The sequence below is a fragment of the Phaenicophaeus curvirostris genome, chromosome 15 (assembly GCF_032191515.1).
Source record: "Phaenicophaeus curvirostris isolate KB17595 chromosome 15, BPBGC_Pcur_1.0, whole genome shotgun sequence".
NCBI classification, from domain to species: domain Eukaryota; kingdom Metazoa; phylum Chordata; class Aves; order Cuculiformes; family Cuculidae; genus Phaenicophaeus; species Phaenicophaeus curvirostris.
The window spans coordinates 4497009-4519071 of NC_091406.1; the positions used below are offsets into that span (position 1 = coordinate 4497009).

At 44.0% G+C, this 22063-nt stretch overlaps 2 protein-coding genes across 3 annotated transcripts in view; both read left to right on the top strand.

Annotated features, from left to right (window-relative positions):
- Positions 1-22063, top strand: part of HNRNPAB (heterogeneous nuclear ribonucleoprotein A/B) — a 302005-nt gene that overhangs the window by 129600 nt on the left and 150342 nt on the right. The window lies entirely within an intron of this gene.
- Positions 20-20252, top strand: MYOT (myotilin). Of its 2 annotated transcripts, XM_069869075.1 has the most exons (14): positions 20-82; positions 631-772; positions 1377-1400; positions 1940-2059; positions 2643-2901; positions 8889-9491; positions 11541-11691; positions 14077-14178; positions 16328-16377; positions 16949-17081; positions 17820-18027; positions 18435-18600; positions 19120-19253; positions 19659-20252. In XM_069869075.1, the coding sequence occupies exons 1-14, from the start codon at positions 20-22 to the stop codon at positions 19829-19831; spliced, it is 2328 nt and encodes a 775-aa protein (XP_069725176.1). In that variant the 3' UTR covers positions 19832-20252. The 2 variants fall into 2 exon arrangements, with proteins under 2 accessions (XP_069725176.1, XP_069725177.1); XM_069869076.1 differs by lacking the exons at positions 20-82; positions 631-772; positions 1377-1400; ... (1 more) ...; positions 2643-2901; positions 8889-9491 and adding an exon at positions 10240-10366.

Genomic DNA, 22063 nt, shown 5'->3' on the forward strand with positions numbered 1-22063 from the left:
TTTTTTCTTTGCTATATAGATGCAGAGTCCCTCAGCCAGCTTGACTGCATCTGCCTATGGAAGCACACCCGTGTTTACAAAGGTAAGGAGCACAGATTATCGGAACAACACAGCTTGTTCAGCAACCACTACCATTAGATTTTGAGTTTTCTTGCTCCATTAGAAGGTATTTTGATGCTAGAACACCGGTTCATTTACAATTCAAAAAAGCCAGCGTGCTTCCTTAGTGATGCTATCAAACTAACATCTTAATTGGTAAAGTATCCAGACAGACAGAACCACTTACACAAATTCATCTCATTTATTTCCTACAAAGGAGGTTGAAGTGGGAACCTCTTGTAGTAACCTCCCTTATTATGTTGTATCCACTTGAACAGATGACTTTCCTGCATTTGTATCTTTATTTAAATACACAAGCAGGATAAAGCTTTTAATGAGCACCGATCTCCAGGTGAAAAAAAAATCCCCTTACAACCCGGTGCAATTACATTTAGAATGAAATCAGCTATTGCCAGTAACATAAAAACATGGGCACGTGAGGTTATCTTCACTGAAGGGTGTACCATTCCATAACAATTGCTTCAATAGCAAAATACTTTAGACATTTAACACCAGTTTTTCCTCCTCCAGGGTCTACAAAACATAAGAGCTACGAAGGGTCAGTTGGTGGTATTTGAATGTCGCATTCGCGCTACGCCCACCTTACAGGTTCACTGGTACAGAGAATACGATCAGATAATAGATTCTGCTGATTTCCGAATACTACGAAAAAGTAGGTATTACTGCATCTGCCTGATGTACAGCAGTTTTATTGGGACAGTGGAAAGTCAGGAGCAAGAACCGCTGTAAAAATTAGGAGATGGTACCTGCTCACAGAGACAGAGTGAAATTTAAAAGAAGTAAATAACCTACAGAGCCCATGCTGCCTCTAGCCATGCACAAGAGGGTCAAGCACAATGGGAGGAGGTTGCCATGTGGGTAGTTGTCAATCACAGTGCTACAGAGCCATGGAGGCATCATCACCATATATTATAACTCAGGAAAAACCTTTGTAATATAAGCACATTTTAAACAATTTATCACACTCCCAGGCATAAGGTAAGACCTCCAATGGGTCAAATGCACAGCAGCTAATTCCAAATCTGTAGAGCTCTTTCTATATCACCTGGTGGAGAGGTGTTTATACCATCAAGTTCCAGCCAAACCTGCGCTTCCCCTATGCAGATGGTATTTCTCTTAGTGGACAGAAAGAAAGAAAGACGTTCTTTCTTGCAAATGGGGTGTCATTTGAGGTAGGAAAGGAGGTGAGGGCTGAAGGTCTTTCTTGTATTCCAGCATCATAACCATTTAATTGTTTTCTTTCTTATTTTGAACAGAAGCTTGTTCATCAGCTGTTCCTGGTGAGTACGCTGCACATTTTTTGTTAGACATCAGTTAATTACACCAAGCTTAGTTTTTTCCCACTTCATTCGATATAAAGCAATAACTTTCAAAGGGGAGCCAGAACATAGCATCCAGCATCACTCTAAGAGCTTTCAATTTCTTGCGTTTGACACAAGCAGCTGAAAGGCCCTGATTTATTTCACAACACAATGAAAAGTATCATCATTTTACATTTAGTCAAAGAAGAGTACCTCATACATTAAGGGAAAACACATCACCCTTCCTGACCTGTGATCTTTCCCAAGGTTTTAATTTGTGCAAGAGAAGGCAGAATTCAGAAAAAAAAAATATTGTGCCTTGTTTCTTTAAAGTCACAGGAAGAAAGAGTCTTCCTTCAACTTTGCTTCTTCTGAACCCATTGACTTCCTATGCCCTTCATGCACTTCCCTGCTGCCAAGTCCCATCACTAAGTAGCAGCCCTTCTGCAGAGACCAACTCCTGCAAGACAACATTTGGGTTTTATGGTATATCAGCATGCCTGAATTTGTTATTTCAGAGGAAGTCTGCACCCTGGTTATTACAGAAGCGTTTCCGGAAGACTCTGGATTATTTAAATGCGTTGCTGAAAATGAATTTGGATCTGCAGCATCCAGTGCATGTCTCTCTGTTTCCCCAGGTAAGCACATGGATCTCTGAGCTGAGCAACTAAGCACAAGAGAATTTGCTGCTGCTCAGCCTCAGGCAGCATCACAGATATTTGCCAGAAGCCAGACCCGAACACTTTTGTAAGCTCAAGAAAAGACAAATGCCCCGAAAACGCTTCTCAAAGCTGGATGCAAGTTCTGCATTTCTGCTTTTGGCCCCTCTTCCTCCTGGGTCAAGGACGACAAGGTGGAGATGATGTTTTCTCTCACTGAAGAGTCTCATCCCTGAGCTTCACTCCTTCAGGGATCCCATATTAGCTCAACACACTCACTGTCTCTATACTGCATTTATCACAACACGTGGCTTGTTTGGCTTGTGCTGAATGCCATCTCCAAACAGCAGCACCTTGCAGGGAAACTGAAGCTCGCCAGCCCTGGTGAGAAATCGAGTTTGGCCAATGCAGCTGTGCAGGTTTTGGTCTGTGCAGACCCCAGACAAGCTGAACTCCCATCCACCTGCACAGACGAACCAGTTTCCCCTCGTGTTCCCGCAGCACGATGTACTGGTGAACCTCCACTCTTTCCTACCTGACCTGGGGGCAATTCTACTTCCAGGAGCAAAGGAGATGGAAAGCTTTGCAGGAGCAGCCCACAGGCCAGCTGTGCAAGTCACCATGAAGAAACCCACCTTCCCGAGGAACAGCCAGATGGGAGCCAAGGAGCGGGAGACGGCTGGCCTGGCATCCTACAGCCCCGAGACCCCCGGGATGGGCGGCCGGGCAGAAGCCGCAAACTTCAGCCAGATGAACTCCGCGAGCGAGGCTGGGGATTTTCATGGAGCTTATGGGAATTCACCTCCTGCTTCACCTCTGCGGTAAGACAAAGAGAGAATCACACCCCTGGGTTAGTTTTATGCAATATTTTCTCACAACCCCAAAAAATACAGCTACAAAGCTCCCATACCCTAACAGGAAAACGTACACACGCAGTAACTCAAGCTGTTTGCCTAAATGACAATGGGAATATGCAATTCCAGGCTTGATGTGGCAAAGTATGTAACAATCTAAAGGCTCAGGTAAGTGCCTAATGTTATTTTCAGAAGTGCCTAAGTAACTTTCAAAGCATCGTCTCAAATAATTAGCCTTTAGAAGACCTTTGGCTCCACAGCAGAGCATGAGGCAAAGATCACACCTAGGAAATTTCAAGGTACAATTGTGCTGCTGCCACCTTCCTCTGTAGCCTTGGCCAAGTGGCATCACCTCATGTTTCTGTTTCCCACTGTGAAAGACAGCAATAAAACTCGAGATCCTGTAAGCGTGGTGCAGGCAGTACTTACAAAGCTCTCTGTGGAGGAAAGGAGCTGAACCAGCAACCCACTGGATAGAAAGCAAGCTGCCCTGCACCACGGCAGGGACTGTCTCAGCTCAGGAGATAGAGATTTTCCCAAAGAATAAAGTGTTGCCACTTATAACGAGACTCAATCCAGTTCCTACCCCAAACACAGCTCTTAAGTGGCAGTGTACTTAGTGTTTAATTGTTGCAGAGAAACAAAACACATGAGAACACATCTTAACAACTCTTTCATAGGGTTTTTTAGTGTTTCTCAGGTCTTTAGAGGTGTAACGAAGACCTGAGACAGTGGTAGTTGAGAAGTCCAAGGCCAGCACCACAGAGGAGTTTCCTCAGTCCTTCTGTGAAGGGGAGAACTAGGAGGCAGACGTGTGCCTCCTCTCTCAGCCAAACTCCAGCGCTGCATCGCAGCGGTTCTGTTACATCGTGTGTAAGCAGCTGCCCGTGACAGAAAGCATACTCTCTGTTACAGATTATTTTTGGATGTACTCAGCTACTTTAACTAAACTAGTTATTTTAACGATTCCAAACACCCCTCTCCAAACTCGCTGCAGGAGAGATCATATTTCAATATAGATTTCTCCATGCATGGGAGTTTTTTGTACTAAATCCCTGAGTAATAACAGGTTGACTTCAATAACCTGCAGATCGCTAAGAGGAGGCCCTCAGTTTAGCTTCAAACCCTCCCATGAAATCCAGGCTTGCTCCAGGGAAATCAGCAGCCCCCACTGCAGAATCAAAACTGTGGCTAACGCTGATTTTTATGGATTTAAGGAGACTGCAGCACTGCCAGGCTGCAGTGGGCTTGCTTGCAGCCTGCAGATGTACATGTGCTGCTTTTGCCTTCAACCACCACAAGCAAAGAACATGAACACAGCATCTCATTTAAGTCATCTCACGCTCAGCTACCGCAGGTCCAAACACCTGGAGATGAGGCTGTTTGCTTGGGAATATCTAATGCAGACCAACATTGCATTGCTTGTCATCTTCACCTGATGAGTGTTTTAAACGGGAGCAGACTGTTAATTGTCTGCTGAGCAAAAATGAAAGCCTTCTATAAAATCTCTGGGGAGGAACAGAGACATTAGGACACATTTCCTAGAACAGGTCTAGTTTTCCAGCCTCTCTCCAGATTTCTCAAAGGCAGCAGGAAGCCTGTATTTTGGTATTTCTAACAAGCAACCTGCAGGGAAGCTCAGTTACTTGATCTCTGATGCTTAGGATGACTCCTTGTAAAGCTAATTGCTTGTAGCAGTACCAGAAAGTTATGGCTGTATTTCATTTTTAAAGTTCTGATTAGTTTGAAACACAGTATCTGATGTCCTGCGTGAAGGGGTATAACATACCACACCACCAAAATCAGCTATGTAATAGCTTTTAAAAACTGCGGTTATATAAAATATTAATTAGTGTATAGAGCTGGAAAGTGCTTTTGGTTGACAGCTCTGCTGAACTAGATTTTGGAAAGCATTTACACTTTTCAAGATACAGAGAGAAAACTATTAAAGTTTCTAGACGTACCCATCTATGAGCATTTAAAGACCTGTAAAGCCCACGGCCTTATTGCCATGTGCTTTGAAGCATCGTTTTGAAAGGGACTCAACATAGTAAATGTTGCTGTTAACTCAAACTAAGCAATCATCTCTAATGACTGGTGTCACACAATAACTAGTGTACAATAACTGTCATTAGATTTAACCACCTAACTCTCTCATGTAGCGTACGTGGTTGCAACTGCATTGCCGATGACAAAAAGAAATCCTGACAAAGACAGTGATGGCAGAACAAAGCTGTTACAGGGAATAGCTATAAAATGAATGAAGTCCCTGTACTCATAATTCTCCCAATTATTGCTTAGCAACAGTCCTTCTACAAAAGCAAGAAAACGTAATTCTAGAAGACTGTCACTACCAGCTACTCCTTTCTGAGCCCTTTATAGCTGCAGCTCAGTGTCCTTCCCAACAGCCTTAAAGAAGCTGTACAAAATCTATACTGACTATTAACTTTATTAAATGAACTTAATCCAAGAAAAAGAAGAGGCTTCAGGCACTAAGTATCCTGCCAGGTGGCTTAGGTAGCTTTTAAGAGTCCTTAATAAATGCTCAAAGGATTCTCAACTTCTTTCCTAGATGTTTTTTATTCTATGACTCAAGCAACTGGAAGAACCCGATCAGATACCAACAGGTCATCATTCATAGAAAGTAAACTGAATCAGTGCAGAAAAGCTGCTCTCTAACGCCTCGCAATGCTGGGCAGAGCACTATTAAGTTACTCAAGCACAGGCTGTGAGATTTATTCCTCTGCCTTCATCAGCTTCCAGTTCTTTCAGATTCTTTCTTACCTTCTGATCTCACGTTTTCCTGTTTCTTTCATACAAGTCGTTCCAGTTGTGTCCAGCTTTCTAAGTGCATCAAACCATCCTTGCAGCCAAGCTTTACTTCTGAAACAAGTGTAGTGCTCACACATTGAAGCCAGGGAGCCTGTGTGAGCACTGGCTCTGACCTTTAACATGCTCACAGCTTCCCATCGGGCAAATGATCAGGATGCAGTTACCTTTTCTAAGTACTCAACTCTCTCTATGCAAACTACAGATTATTATTATTATTATTATTTACAAAAAAAAAGGCAAATAAGCTCTCCACCAACCAGGGACACACTTTCATCCCTTAATCATCACACTTTCTCCCTTAATAACTTTCATCACAAGGCATTTAAATAAACTAGTACTCCATTAACACCTGCTTGCTAGATCTAGTTCACAAACATGGGCTGATGTTTAAATACAAACAGTAAATGTGGATTAACTCTTGAAGCTCTCTGCTGGCAGAGTGAGGTGCAGTGAAGGGAGAGAAGAGGCTGCAGAGAGCACAGGCAGCTGAGCTGCAGGGTTTGTAGGGCTGGATTTTTTAAATAACAGTGTGTATTCTAGGCAAGAGTTCCAAAAGTATCGTTAAGAGACTTAAAACACCATCATGTTAAATTAAGATGTAATTAAACATTGAAGTCTTCAATTAGAGGAATACAAATTAATCTGCCAGCAGGATCTGTTGCTGTTCTGGTGCAAACATCTTTTAACCCAAGTAAAATATCTGTACCGAAACCCGCAAACAGCAAAATATCATCAAGGACTGTTTCACCATCAGGTTTTTGTTGCGTTGTTCAGTTTATGACTCCAGACACGTCCACAAGCGACGTCACCATCCTCGATGAAGCTCGGAATGAGGGGGAAAGCAGCATCCCTGGGTACCATTGGGGCTGCCCGGGGATGCTACTGGGTCAACCTAAACATCATATAAGTGATGTTTAGGTGACCTTTCACTGCACAATCTTAAAAGCAGTAACAGCATGTTGTCACTACAGAGGCAATCAGCTGCTGCCAATTAGTAAATGAAGAAAAAAAAAAAGGAATTTCATAGACATGTGAAATCCCACGAAGTGGTGATACAAGAAGTAGTTAATACTACAAAAAGTGGATTTTTTTTTTAATTTAAGGTAAAGTAGAGTTAAGTTTTATATGTCATTGTAGTTGTTGAAAATTCATTTATTTGCCGGCGTTTTCGGTGTCAGGGGGTTTTAGGGACATTTAAGCAGCATCCTTCATCACTGCTCCTTGCCAGGCTGCTCTGAGCAAGAAAAAAAACCTGCTTTTCTGTTCACTAGCTGTCAACTTCACTGGTTCTTGCCCTTGTCCCACTGGGAGGAGGGGAGGCGAGCGGCAGCTCTGAGCCTCAGCCGCTGCATCTCGGGTTTAGAGCTGGAGCCAGCAGCTCCCTGCCCACCTCCAGCCCTTGAAGGCAGCCTCCCCACGGGGCCAGGGCTCACTGCCACAGCCCAGCGGCAGCAGCACAGCCAGGTCCCACCGAGAAAGCCTTATAACGCCCAGCTGAAGGCTGCCAGGAGAGCCCCGACCAGCCAGTGACAGCCCCCTCCCCAAAGACAGCCCTGGTGACATCTCCTAGGCTCTAGGTAAGGTGCTCGGGGTGGGGGGTTCCACATTTCAGAAAGCAAAATGTCTCTATTATTGCTTATTGTTTTCGTCTCACAAGGTTAAAAATCTCTTTAGACCTTTTTTTTCTCACTCAGTCCAAGGAATGATTTGAGGAAAATGTAATTTATCCATTGCTGCAAGTCCGCATTGTATCTTGTTTAAGTGCAATATTCTGGAAAGTAAAGTAAGTGCTGGGTTCTGAACATAGCCTGGAGGTAAAATGAATTCATCTTTATGCAGGCAGACATATAAAAATGCTATAAAATCCAAGATTCAACAAGTTTTCTGCACCAATGAATGAGAACATAACGTGGATATGCTCCAAAAATTTGAACCAACTTCAGATTCCAAAAGAACAGCAAGGGGAAAACTAGGGAATTTTTACTATAAAATCCCTGTTTGCTCACAGTAAATTCACAACTAATATTGATAATTAACTTTAGGAAATGAAAGCTTTGCCTTTTTAAAATGAGAGCACTGTCTTCAACTTCTCTCCCCCCACGGGAATTTGTGACCTCGAGCCCTTCTCCGGGCTCTCCGAGGAGAGGAATACAATATACAGTGTATATATAGCAGCGAAACAGCTGATCGCAGGGAGGCAAGATTACCATTTTTTCCAGCACATGTAACTGGATTTATATTCTCATTGTTTATTAGTAGCTTTACATTTAGTTTAGGAGGTTATTTACTTATCCTAGAGCTGAAGTTGTTTGTCAGTTTTAACAAACTTGCTCAGTTCACTCCAAATGAAACTTTCCTGAGTTTTTGAGTGGGTGAAAGGCTCAGGTTTTGATATCAAAGACCTGCAAAATAAATGCAGGAGCTCTGAGCAGCTCTGTCCTTCTGGCGACTATCAGCCCTAACAGCAAACCTGGGAAGTCATTTCAATGAGAGAAACACAGTCTTTGACATTCTAATCCTAAATCTCAATTGGATATAAAAAGCTCTGAATTCAAAAGCCAGTAGAGAAGAAATCAGGGCATTTGGTTTCAAAGATTTAGTTTTAGGCTTAAAAGAATTGGAACGTGTTTCATGTTTCCGTTGTAAGCAATTTCTCAGTACAAATAGCCAATTCTCTGCGTAATAGTCCATTTAGTAGCCTGAAAGGGCACAAAACTGCAGGGTCCAGAGATCTTCAATTAAGATGATGTGTGGCAAATTACCTTGCTTAGCAGCAGTATCTATGGTTATCTGAAGACTTACAGAGGTGGTGGGTCGTCTCAATAAACCAGTTGCTATTCTTTTTAGGATTTACTGGGCTCTTGCAGATCAGATAGCCAGGGTGAGCACTGCACCCGAGTCAACACAGTGTGTGACTTCTTGTTGTAATCCAAAATGTTTATACCGTTCTGGAATAATTCTAATCAATTCTAAATCTCTTTATTTCATTTTAAGCTCAAGCTTTAATTGTCTGCTGCCTGAACTTCATGCTCTTTGTATTGCTTATGACTGCTCACAACATGGTATTTTTGTGATTCAGATGGTGATGTGCAATTTGTTTTATCTGTATTGTCTTCCTTAAGGGAAAATCCACACCAGGAAAGCCTCTATTCTGCAAGGCAAGGGTTCCATTCTATCCAGGAGCCCAGCCAAGAAAGCTGTTGTGGTCTACCACCTAGTTTTTACCAGCCACCTAGGCAAAGCCAGTTATCACCAACAAAAACCCAGGACAGCCGCGAAACCTCTCCTATGAGTGTCCCTAGTTTCCCATCCGTTTCCTCTATGTGCCAGCCAACCATGTTTAACTACGAACGTCCAAAACACTTTATCCAGTCTAAGAATGTGTGCCAAGGGCAAGAGCAGCCTCCGGGACCCGCAGCCTCTACCGAGTCAAGCAGACAAATCAAACAGTCCTCCATCCTAATACAGCCTTGTAACACCAGTGGGCAGAAATTCTCCTCCTCGTCATCGCTGAGCTCGTCAATCACGCTCTCCTCGCCTTCCTGTAGTGCCCCTAAGGAATCCACATATCCCGTCACACCTGCATCTGCGCAGTCTCCTGCTAGCTCCTCATCTGGGCCACGGCTTATATCCATGCCTAACCAAACCCCCGCAGCGTTCTTGTGCTCAGTGCTCCCCTCGCAGCCCGACTATAACTCCCAAACTCCTTCTCCTATGGAACCTCAGTAAGTATATACAGGCTTCTAACCTCCCCTTGCTTTCCTCCCGTGCACTGACCATCCCAAACTCAACCATTCGGTGAAACACGGCTCTGTTGAAGCCAATGGTTCAAACCCCATTGCCTTCTGACGTTTGAGGCAGGACTCTGCGTGCGTTGGGTTCGGAGGTTTGTCCTTGGTGGCTGTGTGGGAGAGATGGGTCTCCACCAGGAATTAAACTGCACAGCAGTCGTGTCGAGGTGTGCCATGCAGGTTTTCTGGAGCCAGTTTGAACAGCTTGATTTGATCTCCTATTTAAGAGCATCCAAAACAGAAGATAGAGACCTATCTCAAATTAATTTCTCTCAACAAACGTGCCTTATGAAGGGGGAGGCAGGGGGAAGGCAGTAGTGTTTCCCACTTATAAACGACTTCAAGATTCCTAAGAATTCTCAGCAGTATTTCCAGGTTCCACGTCACGATCGGACTCTATGCTCACCTACAATACAACTTTTAAATAATCATAGGTGCTAACAGAAAGGCAGCCCCAAGAAAATTTTACCCCTTCAGACCAAAGACTAAATTCTTTCCTGAATATGTATTATATCATTTTGCCTTTGGGCTGCAATCCAAATATCTCCCAAGGTCAGTGAGATCTCTAAGTGGGCTGGGTCTTGTCTTCTCACCAACTTGCGTTCCTGCCAATATCAGCTGGAGGTCCTGGGGAAAGTCAGCGTAGAATGTGCAACAAACCCTCAGCCGAGGGTATTGGAAAGGTGACAGGGGCAAGAGGGGTCCTGCTGGCTTGGATGAAAATTCAGGTTTAAACGTCAGTTTGCACTGAGGAAACCTGGAGGTTTGGGGTGTTTTCTTTGAATTACAGCACTGTGGGAAGCAGAAAGGTAAGACAGGGGGCAAGCTGGGGCTCTGAGGGGTGTTAAAGTACTGCAGGAGTGCCCGGGCAAGGTAAGCACCTGGAGTAACTGCTGGGTTCTGTCTATGTAGGGTGGGTTTGTTTGTCTTCCTCGCAAAGGGCTTGGGTGCCTTATTACGTTTTTCATATAAGCTGCTCTTCAACGCAGCCCCCTGTGAGCAGAGGAATTATTCTCATTGTGCTACAAGTGGGCAAGCTGAGGGATGAGACATATTAATCTGTTGTGCAAAATATTAAAGTTTTTAAATGATAACTTGGGCAAGCTAAATCCAAACAGTGCTAGGGAAATGTACCAGAATTCTACCCTATTCTAATCAGAACAGAATCAGGGAAAAAAATCCCAAGTGGAAAGGGATTTTGAATAGAAATAATTGCTGAGCCCAACTGCAGCATACGAGGCCTCATTGCATGTAACGAACTGGGTTAGATCTTGTCAGCAGAGTGCTGTGACCTCTAGGAGACCTTCACAACCCATTTTGAGGGATGCTACTCTTTTCCTAGCACCTTTCAGAATCAAGTCAGCTATCGAACTTGGAGACTTGATTGTGTCTCTTGACCCTGGATTGCAGGATCAGGCTGGAGGGGGAGTGTTGCACAAAGGCTCCTGGAGACCCAGCCTAGGTTGGGGTAAACTTGGCTATCAAACATCTGGACAGAAATGCTATATGGAGTAACTTTCTGGAGCCAAGAAGAAAAGGATAACTAATAAGCTATTTGTTCATATCTAATCAACTAGTTTGTAACCTTGCTGTGGATGTGCAGCACCCGGGGCCATTTTAATGAACAAAATTGGATAGGAATGGAGTTTTTGCTGCTGGACAGACTCACATTGCTCAGTGGAGTTGTTGGCTTCCTCAAAATCCTGCTGGCCTGGCTGCACTGATCTGAGACAGGGCAGGGGCCGCTGCAGGGATGTAGGGATGCTGAACCCATGGCAGAATGGGAGGGCACCCAATGACTTGGCTGGACCATGATGCTTAAGATTTTGAAACTCAATCATGCCACCTACCCTATCTTCCTACCAAATGGGTTCATTTGAACCACAGTTTCTAGGTAGCAGGTTCATGGTTTTGTGTGTATTCTCTGAAGCTGCAGCAAAGAGCCTACAGGAATAACTTTGTTTTTTCTTCCTGCGCAATCAGTTACTCACAACCGATGTATAACAAACAAGCTAGCATCAACTCTATGCAGAAGGCATCAGACCAAGAAATGCGAGGAACAAAAGAGGCCCTCATTCAGGACTTGGAAAAGAAACTCCGATGCAAAGACAACCTTCTCCAGAATGGCAACCAGGTAAGGGAAAACTGCTGATTAAAGAACCAGTTTGCTCTGACTTTTGGTAGCGCAAGCAGGGATGCAAAGATGTCTCCAGGCTGGAGCCTCAAAACTGAGCCGAAAGCAGGAGAAGATGTAGGAGTGACACTGCCCAAATACCTCTACTCAGAAACTCAACAGATCCCAGCAAGAGTTATTTAAGCCATTTATAACCAGAATAGTCTTTCAGTGTGAGGTGGCTGAATTTTTCCATTAAAAATGTTAAAAAAACCCTCTCCCAACAGTGACTCCGTTTTCAAACATGGCTCAGGGCTGGTGTAAAAAAGGTGCGCTTCTGAAAGATTTACGTACAACTTCTTCATTTCCCAACACCCTCTTCACAGTTATTTTTGCTATTAGCATGCAAATAGCTGTACTGTTGGTCCAGGTCCTGCTCAGCCCTGAGAAAGTCCTTCCCTGCAGAGGAGTAGCACATGGCTAGTGCATGATGAAAGCTGGCCTGAAGCTTTGGCAAGAGGGGTGACTGCTGCAAGTCTGTCTGTAGGCATCTCCTGTGGCTTCAGTAACAGATGCATTGACTTCTGAAAGCCATTTGACAATGGCTTGTTATCCTACCTTATCTCCACACTATTCAAGTTGTCTTTGAATTTGTGCAATCAAAAGAGTAAGGGTAGGATCAGAAAGGTACGTGTTTAGAGCTGTGGCACAAACTTGAACTCTCTGCTAGGCGTCCTGCTGAACTTCACATCCACAGGTGACTAGAAACCCAGGGAGAATCCCTCAGTTCTCCAGAAATGATTTCACCCTGGCTTTCAATGCTGGGGTTAATAAGCCACCCCAAATCACTATAAACTTGAAGAAGAACCAATATTTGAAAGCTCATACTAGAAACCGTCAGCACATGTGGTAAATCTCTTTGATTTCTTTCTATATGAACAACAACAAATCAAAGAAGTGACTTGAGCTTTTATCTCCTATAAGAAGGCATCCTAGTCTCAAAACCTACTTATTTATTCTGCAAGGGGACAAAATTCAATCCCCCCTACATAGAAATCCAAATCTGGGAGAAAAATTTGCTTACCAGTAGGAAGTACATTCCAGCAAGCTAGAGCAAGCAGGTGTCTAGGGTAGGAACCTTCCTGCTGGCTGGTGGCAGGCTGGTCAAATACCAGCATTTATAATTTCCATCTTCTTTCCCCTAGAGTAGAAAGGAGATTTTTCCATTACTATCAGTGGGAACAGGTCAGTGTCGTAATTTTAAATATTGAAGGAAAAGAAATCCATCAGGTCAAACCTGACTTAGCGTGTCCATAACAGGAGTGTCCTGTCTGCTGTAAGAAAGGTTGCCATTACAAGCCAGCTTTTCTTCCCATAGGAAGCAAAGCTAAAAATAAGGCTTATGCAATCACACTCTGTATCCTCTCCTCCCCTTGTCCTCCAACAACAACATCTGAAACAACTGGCCAATCTCAGCCACACTCAATACAGCCATAACCACCTCAGGGATATTAAGCTCTCACAGATTCTGCAAAAAGTCTGTCTTGCTCTCTTTTAAAGAAGTCTCACAAGCCTCCCAAACCCTTCTATACCCCGGAGTAGAGACACACTCCCTGCTGTGCACGGTAGAAATTCAGTCAGAGCCTGTCCTCGCATCACAAAATCCAAACCCACGGTAAAATCTATGGGAGTTTTACTTGCTCTGGTGCTCAGGGGACTAACTTACTCTACTAAAGTCACTCAGCTGACAGAACTCGAATTTAACTCTGCTCATATTTATCCCCATGTGCTACATCCGTGTTGTAGGGACTTAAAAGTACGTGACTCGAGCACGTTCTTGCCCCCTCTCAGGAGCACACAGCATTTCATAATGTGGCTGTTGTGCTGGCAGAGACTCCCCTTGTGCTTTCAGGGGCAGTGATGCTCCTCTCTGGCTGTATCTGCTTCTGGTGTGGCTCTTGCTTATTTTTTTGGGAGCAGGGGATGCTAGCATCCATCGTGCCTTTAGCTTCTGAAGTAAATCTACAGCTGAACAACTTGGAAAGTTTTCCCAGTGCTAACAGAAAGGTACCCTGGGACTTACTCTGGCTTCTGAGATAATGCCATCAGTTACCTATAAATAATCCCAGTGGGGAAAGAGGAGGAGTGGAAGGCCACAGATGGCATTAGAGAGGCTTTGATGAACAGGCAGTTTAATCTTTTATGCATTTCAGTGCTGTATATATTGAGGCTGACTTCAGCCGGCATCACAGACTGCAAACCCTCTGGAACAGACGTGGTGTTTCTATTCAGCCGCTGCTTTCACTGACAATACCCTGAATTTGTGGCACATCAATTTGCTCTTACAAGCTGATCTGAAATAGTACATGGACTTCTGACCAGAATTCCTCTCTGCTCCACTTTAAGCGATTAACTTATGAAGAAAGGATGGCTCGCAGGCTGCTTGGACCAGTAAACGCCGCGTCTGTGTTGGAAACACAAAGCGAAGAGGGCACGCGGAATTCACAGGTACATGGGGATCTGGCTCTAGAACAGGGGTGCCTTGTGGTCAAGCTGTGACCAGCTTGTACCTGAACAGGGCAGAGCTTTGCATAGTAGGGATTTAAGGGCTTTTTTTGGGGTGGGGGTGGAATTTAAGCACCATCCCCTTGCTGGGCCTAATCTGTAGGAATGACCTCTCCAGGGAGGAATTACAACAGCTGCTGCACAGCACGTTACACCCTGCCTGGGACAGGCAGGACACAGCACAGAGATACAGGTACCCACTCTCTAACAGACTTGGCCAGGCAGCAAGATTTACACCTGCCACTGTTTGGAATAAGCGACATTGACTGCAGGAGGTCAGGGCCCTGGGGTGACATTGGCTGGGCTTTAGCCCTTCCAGGGACCTGCAGTCACCTAGAGAAGGTAAAACACTTATTTTAGCAGCCCACAAGCTGGTAGACAAGGATCTATTACTAGTGGCATTTTCAAAAGCATTTTACTTGGAGAGTTGCATCATTCTTCAGTTGTTCAGGCAAGTTAAAAGCTCTCTTTGGCACTTCTGTGATCACAGTTAGTGGGAATGTCTGTGGCGTGGCACTGGGTACCTGTGCAGCTGAAGAAAACATCCTATTTACTGCCTGCGTGCAGAGACCCAGCAGGCTTCCCAAGCACAGTTAGCAAAACTCTTCGATGCAGGAGACACTTAAGATCACAGCAAGGGAGGAATACACAGTTTGAGCTATTTCTCTGCAATCACCTGACAACAGCAGGCAAGAAGTGAACGCTATGGATGTCAGAGAGCAAGGGAAGCTTCATCTTTTGCAGAGAACAGGAAAACATTCAGTCAAAACAGGATGACTGACACCATTTCAGAGTGTGGGAAATACTGCCTAAAAAGGAGTATTGGAAGGAGAGACTGCCTTTGGCTTGGAAGATCTTATTCCCACTATAGAATCATAGAATGGTTTGGGTTGGAAGGGACCTCAAAGCTCATCCAGCTCCATCCCCACAGCCACAGGCAGGGACACCTCCCACTGGATCAGGCTGCTCCAAGCCCCATCCAAGCTGGCCTTGAACACCTCTAGGGATGGAGCATCCACAGCTTCTCCGGGCAACCTGTGCCAGTACCCCCCTACCCTCACAGTAACATTTCTTCCATTGTTCAGTCATATTTTTAAATATGGTAGTCACTGAATCATTTAGCCTCTTGACTCCTTGAGAACTAACTATACATTCAGTCCATAGAACAGAGCATTATAATTACCAGGAACTTACCCTCTACAGCATCATCTCACAAGACAAGTAAATAATTATATAGAACTTGTGTAAATGAGCAGATAGAAGCTATCACCTTTGAACTCTGCATTGAGCTCAGTATAGCAAGACCCTCATTGATGTAATGATTCTCTTGAACTGAAGACTGATTCTGTGCTTGAAGTTTAAACTCAGAGGTAAATGTTCCACAGGACTTGGCTACAAAGCACAGAACCAAACACCATAATCCAGACACCCCAGAAACTTCCATGCAGCGTTTCCTCTATCTGGCTCCATTGCTAAAATGAGACACTGGTAATAAACTCTGCTTGCATTTTCCAAACACCAAGTTTATAGCAGGAATCAATCCTGAGAACTGTAGCAGATTTACTCATGTGATTGTGGAGTTGTCAGCAAGCTTAGTTGGTGCTGTGATCTAGAAAGAAAAATATTTTCCAGCTCAGCATGTGTCCATTGCTGTTGGTACCATATTTAAGTGGGCACAATACAGTGTTCTTGCCAGCGATTCCACTTCTATTCCTGCTATAGGGAAGGACACTCTGTACTTAGCTCTCGTTTTAGATACTGCCAGCAGTACTACTCCCCTCTAACAAAGGTTATTGGTTGGCCAAAAGCCTTGTGTGCCAAACAAAACTGCTGCACCTATCACCTGTGCGGCGTGATGAGAAGTTGTGCCATTCTATTAATAGTAGTTGTTGCTGTTGTGGCAAAGCTGAGGGAGAAAAGAGCGTATTAGCTCTTGATGCAAGTTCCTTTACCTCTTGTCCCCATGACTTCTGAAGTATTCAGTTTGCTTTTAAGCAGTAATCAGTATACAAACATAAAATGGCTTCTCGTTCAGTTTATAGATAAAACTTTCTCTCTATATTAACTCATATCTCCTCTTTCTCTCTCCAAGCACCAGAATGCAGAAAACATCAGGCTGCAGGTTCCTACAACACATGTAAGGTAATGTATAAACAGGTGCTGTGCTACTCTTCAGTGCCTTATTTCAAATGTTTCCAGACAAAGTTAGTTTTACTTTGCTACTCATCACTTTTTCTAAAGTAGTAATTACCAAATTCATTCATTTCCTTTCAACTAAAACCATTTGTGGATGGTTGATCATGCTTTTAATCTTAGCCCAGTCAATTCTAAGCATAACGCAAGAAGTTTAAAGGTTCCACATACCTAGAGCAAATAGGCTTCGTATTCTAGAAGATTAATCCCTAGCCAAAACAAGGATCTACAATGTCAACAATGAAACAGCACAATGAAACGCAGCCTGCGTCGCTCTTATAAATTCTCCTGGGTTTTAAGCCAAAGATGAAGGTGCCGTATGTTATGGTTCTGTGCTGAACTGAACATCTTGAGCAAGATAAGTGGTGGACCAAAACCTGTGCCTTTCAGCTGAAAACAAACCAGAGTTGTAGTGTTGGATTCCTAAATGTATTGAGGGACTCCAGCTGCAATTGGCTCTTCAATGTCATTTGTGCTATAGTAACTTTTACCCGATTCAATATTTCTACCTGCTTTTTAGGAGCAGACCATCCTCAAGAGGAGATGAACGTGGACATGACTCCATCCAGGAGAAGTTTTTTCAGCCACGTTTTACACAAGTGCCTGAAGACGTAATTATTGAGGAGGGGCGATTCTGCAGGCTTGACTTCAAAGTAATACCAGCCTTTCCCTTTCAGTTCCATTAGCTCTGTGGGGTGTGTGGCACGAAGAGAGGTCTCTGAACCACAGTGATTTTGCACTTTAATAAGCCAGAGCACTACTGGCAGATGGGGCAGGGTCTCTCCAGGCAGTGTCAAGCGAAGAAATAGGAGATCGCTAAACGTTTCAGTACTTTTCTCTAAATAGAATTAGCTGCATAATATTATGTTTGAGACTAAACAATGATAAAGATGGACCTTCACAGAACAGCTTCTAATCACTGCCAAAATCTTTAGCATGCCTTTTATTTGTTTTACTGCCAATTGCTTAACTTTTGGATGTCTTGGACAACCTGAACCTTGTCTGCAGGGCAGGTTATTTGCATACACTGTCAAAGCAGGGCAGATGCCAGCACTACTGGCAGTACTAGCTGAGAGATTTAAAGGGAAAGATCTCCCCTCCATGAACCCAAAATGAGTGTCTGTGGCCTAATGCAACCTTGCAAGATGGGAACAAGGGTTTGCAGAGACAGCATCAACTGTTTTGTAGCTAAAGCTCATCTCGCCACAGCATTTCACGAGCCTTCTTCCCAGTGCAGCACCACATTAATATTCAAAACTAGGCAGGACTGTAAAATTTTGCAGTAGGATCATGATTTTGATCATCTATAGGCATCAGACGGCCTGTAGCATTGAAAGGCTCTTATTATCTTAAAGCTCTTTAACTCATCACTGTTTTTCTCCCCTTCACAGGTTAGTGGGCTGCCAACTCCCGATGTGATGTGGTATCAGAACGGAAGGATGGTTCATCAGGACCAGTTCCATAAAATGATAGTGTCAGAAAAGGGGTTCCACTCATTTATTTTTGAAGCAGTCAAATCATCTGATGCAGGGTCATATGAGTGTGTAGCCGTCAACCGTGCAGGAGAAGCATCCTTCACAGTAAAAGTGGAAGTAATTGGTAAGACTGAGAGCAATGTTAATTACCTGGTGACATGTGGAAAAATCTCAGTAACCTAACGCCTTCCTCTGTGTGTTTGGGACATAAAACAATTAACAAGGAGAGGCAGATCTCCAGATATCGAGGCTCAAACTATAATAAACACCTTACCTTTTCCCAGACTATTTTAATACATGCGTCTGGGATGCCATATTTCTTCAAAGCCTTTCTAGCACAATGTTTAGGTGCAGTGGGATGCCCAGAATTTGGCAGTCGTTAATCTCCCAGAATTGATAATATATGTTGATTGTCTCTCCACCCAAAGTGAATTGTGTCTACTACACCCTCATGCTCGTGGGAACTGCCTGAAGGCTAAGGAGTTGCAGTCAATACTTACAATAGCTCCTTATCTTTCCTCTTTAATTTAGCGAAAGAACATCACACGCCTCCAATTTTCATCTTCAAGCCACAAAGCAAAAAGGTTTTTGAAGGAGATACAGCCAGACTTGAATGCCAGATCTCTGCTATCCCAACACCACGGATTTACTGGAAAAGAAACAATGAAATGGTACAATATAATACAGACCGAATAAGGTATCCTATTAATGAGTTGGCCACTGGTGTGTTAAAAAATAATAACTGGTATTTGTTAAGTCGAACTCGAATTGGTTGGTTTCTAAAAGCGGCGAGCTGGAAAGCTGCATCTGCCCCTCATTTATGACACATGGTGAACTGGCCCGTGTGCTGGACAGGCAAGATGCTCAGAGTCTTGTTTTGAGGGCACAGAGAGAAATGTACAAGCAGATGCCACTCTGGATTGTAGCAGCAGTTACAAGGGTCGTGGAGAAACACGGCTTTAGGATTTAAATACGCATCATGCTGTGAGGCCGTGGGGCTCCAGAAGGGCTTTGATGCCCCCCGAGTGGTATCACAATGTGAATTCCTGTTGGCTCATAACACAAATGCAGCGTTTATGTCTAAGCAGTTTGCAGTGCCCTGCAAGAACTATCCTAGGAATTTCTCAGCCTCTCAGCATTTAAACTGATTCTAATTTCAATGCCTTCTCTCCTTCCCCCTCCAAACACTCACACGTAACCCCCTTTATTTTTTCAGCTTGTTACATGACAACACTGGAAGGATTTGCCTCCTGATTCATAATGCAAACAAGAAAGATGCTGGCTGGTACACGGTGTCTGCTGTCAACGGAGCAGGTGTGGCCACATGCCACGCCAGGCTGGAGGTTGCAAGTAAGTACCACATCCCAGTGCCACAACCACAGGCAAAACTGCCACTGGCACTTGTATTCAGAACACACCTAATTAACCTAATTAAGCTTAGACTGCTGGGAGGATTGATTTCTTTCTGAAGATACCAAACTAGGCAAAAAGCAACCATCGCAGGAAAACTTCTGTTAAGTACCAAGACACTGTGATGTGTCCTTTGCATGTTGTCTGCATCTGTTTAAAGGCTATTTGATTGATACAAAGAAAGAGGGTGAATCTCTGGTGTCTGAGATACAGGCTTGTCTGTTCAGTTCTTTCTAAGAGTTTATGGTTTATGCCGTAGATAAAAAGCAGTTGGGTTGCTTTATCATGGGTCTTTCCACAGTCTGGGAAGACTCTGAAAGAGGCTTTTTTTTTCCCCTCTTTCAGCACATGCAAACAAGCCAATTCCAGCCCCAAAGCAGTTACGGGTTCGACCAACGTTTAGCAAGTATTTGGCACTTAATGGAAGAGGATTGGATGTGAAACAAGCTTTCTCACCAGAAGGAGAGTTTCAGCGTTTGGCTGAGCAGTCTGGACTGTATGAGAGTGATGAACTTTAACTGGAAATGAAGAAGAAAACTCACCTATAAGAGACAATTACAACATAGATGCAGTTAACTGGCAATTGCTCTAATTAGCAAAATACCTATCTATGTATTTTTACTTTGACTCTTGCACATTCAGCTGCTCCCATTTTACCATGTTAGATTTTATTTATATGGGTTGGTGAATATAACCAGTTACTGAGTATTGTATTTTAACTATAAAGCCTAAGAAAGCAGGCCAATTAGTTTTTACAAGTGTGGGCGGTGTTGGTTCCTCCTGTGCTTGGTTACATGCGAAAGTAGATTGGTTTGTACTGCTTCTCTAATATCACTCTTGATAATATCAGAGGTCTGTACTGCCTGAATACTAAACCCAAATAGACTAGAGTGGTTTTATGAGGATAAATTAGAGGCAAATAAAATTTTAAATATCCAACACGGGCTGTGACTCTTCCTTGATCTGTTAAAAGCAGCTCTGGATGCCAAGCATCAGCTGCAGCCTGGTAAAGAGGGATTCTTACCCTGCTCTGTCTGCAACTGGTGCCCTCCCTGCCAGCTGCCCCCAGTATTTGTCTTCTGATAGCTATAAACTATTTATCATAAAACAAATGTTGATGCTTCGTAACACTAGAAGATGTCAGTGAGGCCCCATCAATGTTTTTTTTCTCCTTGAACACTTGACCCTGTATAATAGGACGTGTTAACTCCACCACATTTTCCCTCCTTACCCCTTTAACCAAGGAGTGGCTTTGACTTACCTGACTGTTGGCTCTCAACAAGCTGTTGATTTGAATCATCCAAGAAGTTTGTGTGCTGCTCTTTACACCCATCTTGCTCAAAATAATAATAAATACCTGGAAACTCAATTTTGCCAAACTCCAACAAACCTAATCTCTGAGGATTTTTCAACTCTGCTTGCTAAAGGAAAATTTGTGAGGGTGGAACTCACCTACCATCCTCTCGTGGGGTGCACAGGAATGCTGCTGCTGGTCAGCAAATTCCCTATCTTCCAGAATGGATAAAAATGAGGTCTTGTCTTCATGCCACACTGTTGTGTCCTTAAATAAACCCCCCAAATCTGAATTGCACAGCATGGACTATGAAACAGCCAAAAAAACCCACAGCTCTACCTCCACGCTCCTCCTCGGGGCTGCCTGAGCAATGAAACACACTCACGTAACAGCCCACGTGGAGCAGAGGCTGAGGGGCAGCGGGGCGCGAGGTGGCCTTGGTCCCCTCACAGCCCTGCCCAGACCCCAGGGCACCATCAGCCCTCAAGCCCCATCAGCATTTTTCCACCAGGTGCCCTGGAACCCCAGGTCAGCTGCAGCAGAGAACTGGAGCTGAAACCCACCCTGCGAGAGCTGGTCCCCTACACCTTATTCTTGACAGACCTCTAGAGACGTACATCATCAAACGACTGAGGTGACGGCATCCAACTAATGAACGTGTCAGCTGTACCTCTCTCTGGATGCACCCCCTGTCCCACCTGTCCTCCACCCTAGTGTCACTTCAGCCCCAATTGCTCTGCCTGCCTTTCACCAGCCGCGCGGCGTAACGACAGTTGAAGCCAAGACGGAAGGTTAGAAGCTGGTGTCATCCCTGTATTTCAGTCTCCAGTCATCCCTTCTTTGCCTCTTCTTTCCAGTGACGTTATTCCTTAGTTTTCCAACAGACCTGCTGCCAAGGGAAAGGTAGGGTTTAATTTCCTATATTCTCAGAAACTGCTGTGACTACGTTTCAGAAGTTGAATAATACAAAAGGAGTCACAGTTGTTCCCATCATTACTTACAAAAGCTATTTCTCCACAGATACTACTTTTAACATCATAGGAATAGCAGAAGCTAGACCTATAAATAAATAAAAACACACTAATCACGCCCAAAGCTTCAAATGGAAACTTGTTCGGGCCCAGTCGCTCGCTACAATAGCGGGGCTGGAGCAGGGTGAGGTCAGTGTGTTTTAGCAATGCTATGAAGTTGTGAGCTGGGCACCTTCCCAAATGTTAAGCAGGAACAGATGTACAGAAAACAAGTTTTAGAGCAGTATACGTCTCGTGCTGCATCTACAGGAAGAATTAAAATTACTGCAGATTCCTTTTGCCCGCGAAAGAAGCAGCGTTTGCTAGTCCTGTCTCTGGGCAAGTACTTTTAAAACACATTTTTAAAAATCATCTTTACAACAAGAAAGGGAAAAGCCCCTTGGCGAGCTGTAAGCATTACTGCACACAGCACTCTGCATCTCTCA

Excerpts from the sequence above, each read along its gene's own strand:
- MYOT (XM_069869075.1), top strand. The coding sequence starts at position 20 with ATGCAGAGTCCCTCAGCCAGCTTGACTGCATCTGCCTATGGAAGCACA. Across the intron at positions 83-630 it reads GCACACCCGTGTTTACAAAG|GGTCTACAAAACATAAGAGC; the intron begins GTAAGGAGCACA and ends TTCCTCCTCCAG. Across the intron at positions 19,254-19,658 it reads CGCCAGGCTGGAGGTTGCAA|CACATGCAAACAAGCCAATT; the intron begins GTAAGTACCACA and ends CCCCTCTTTCAG.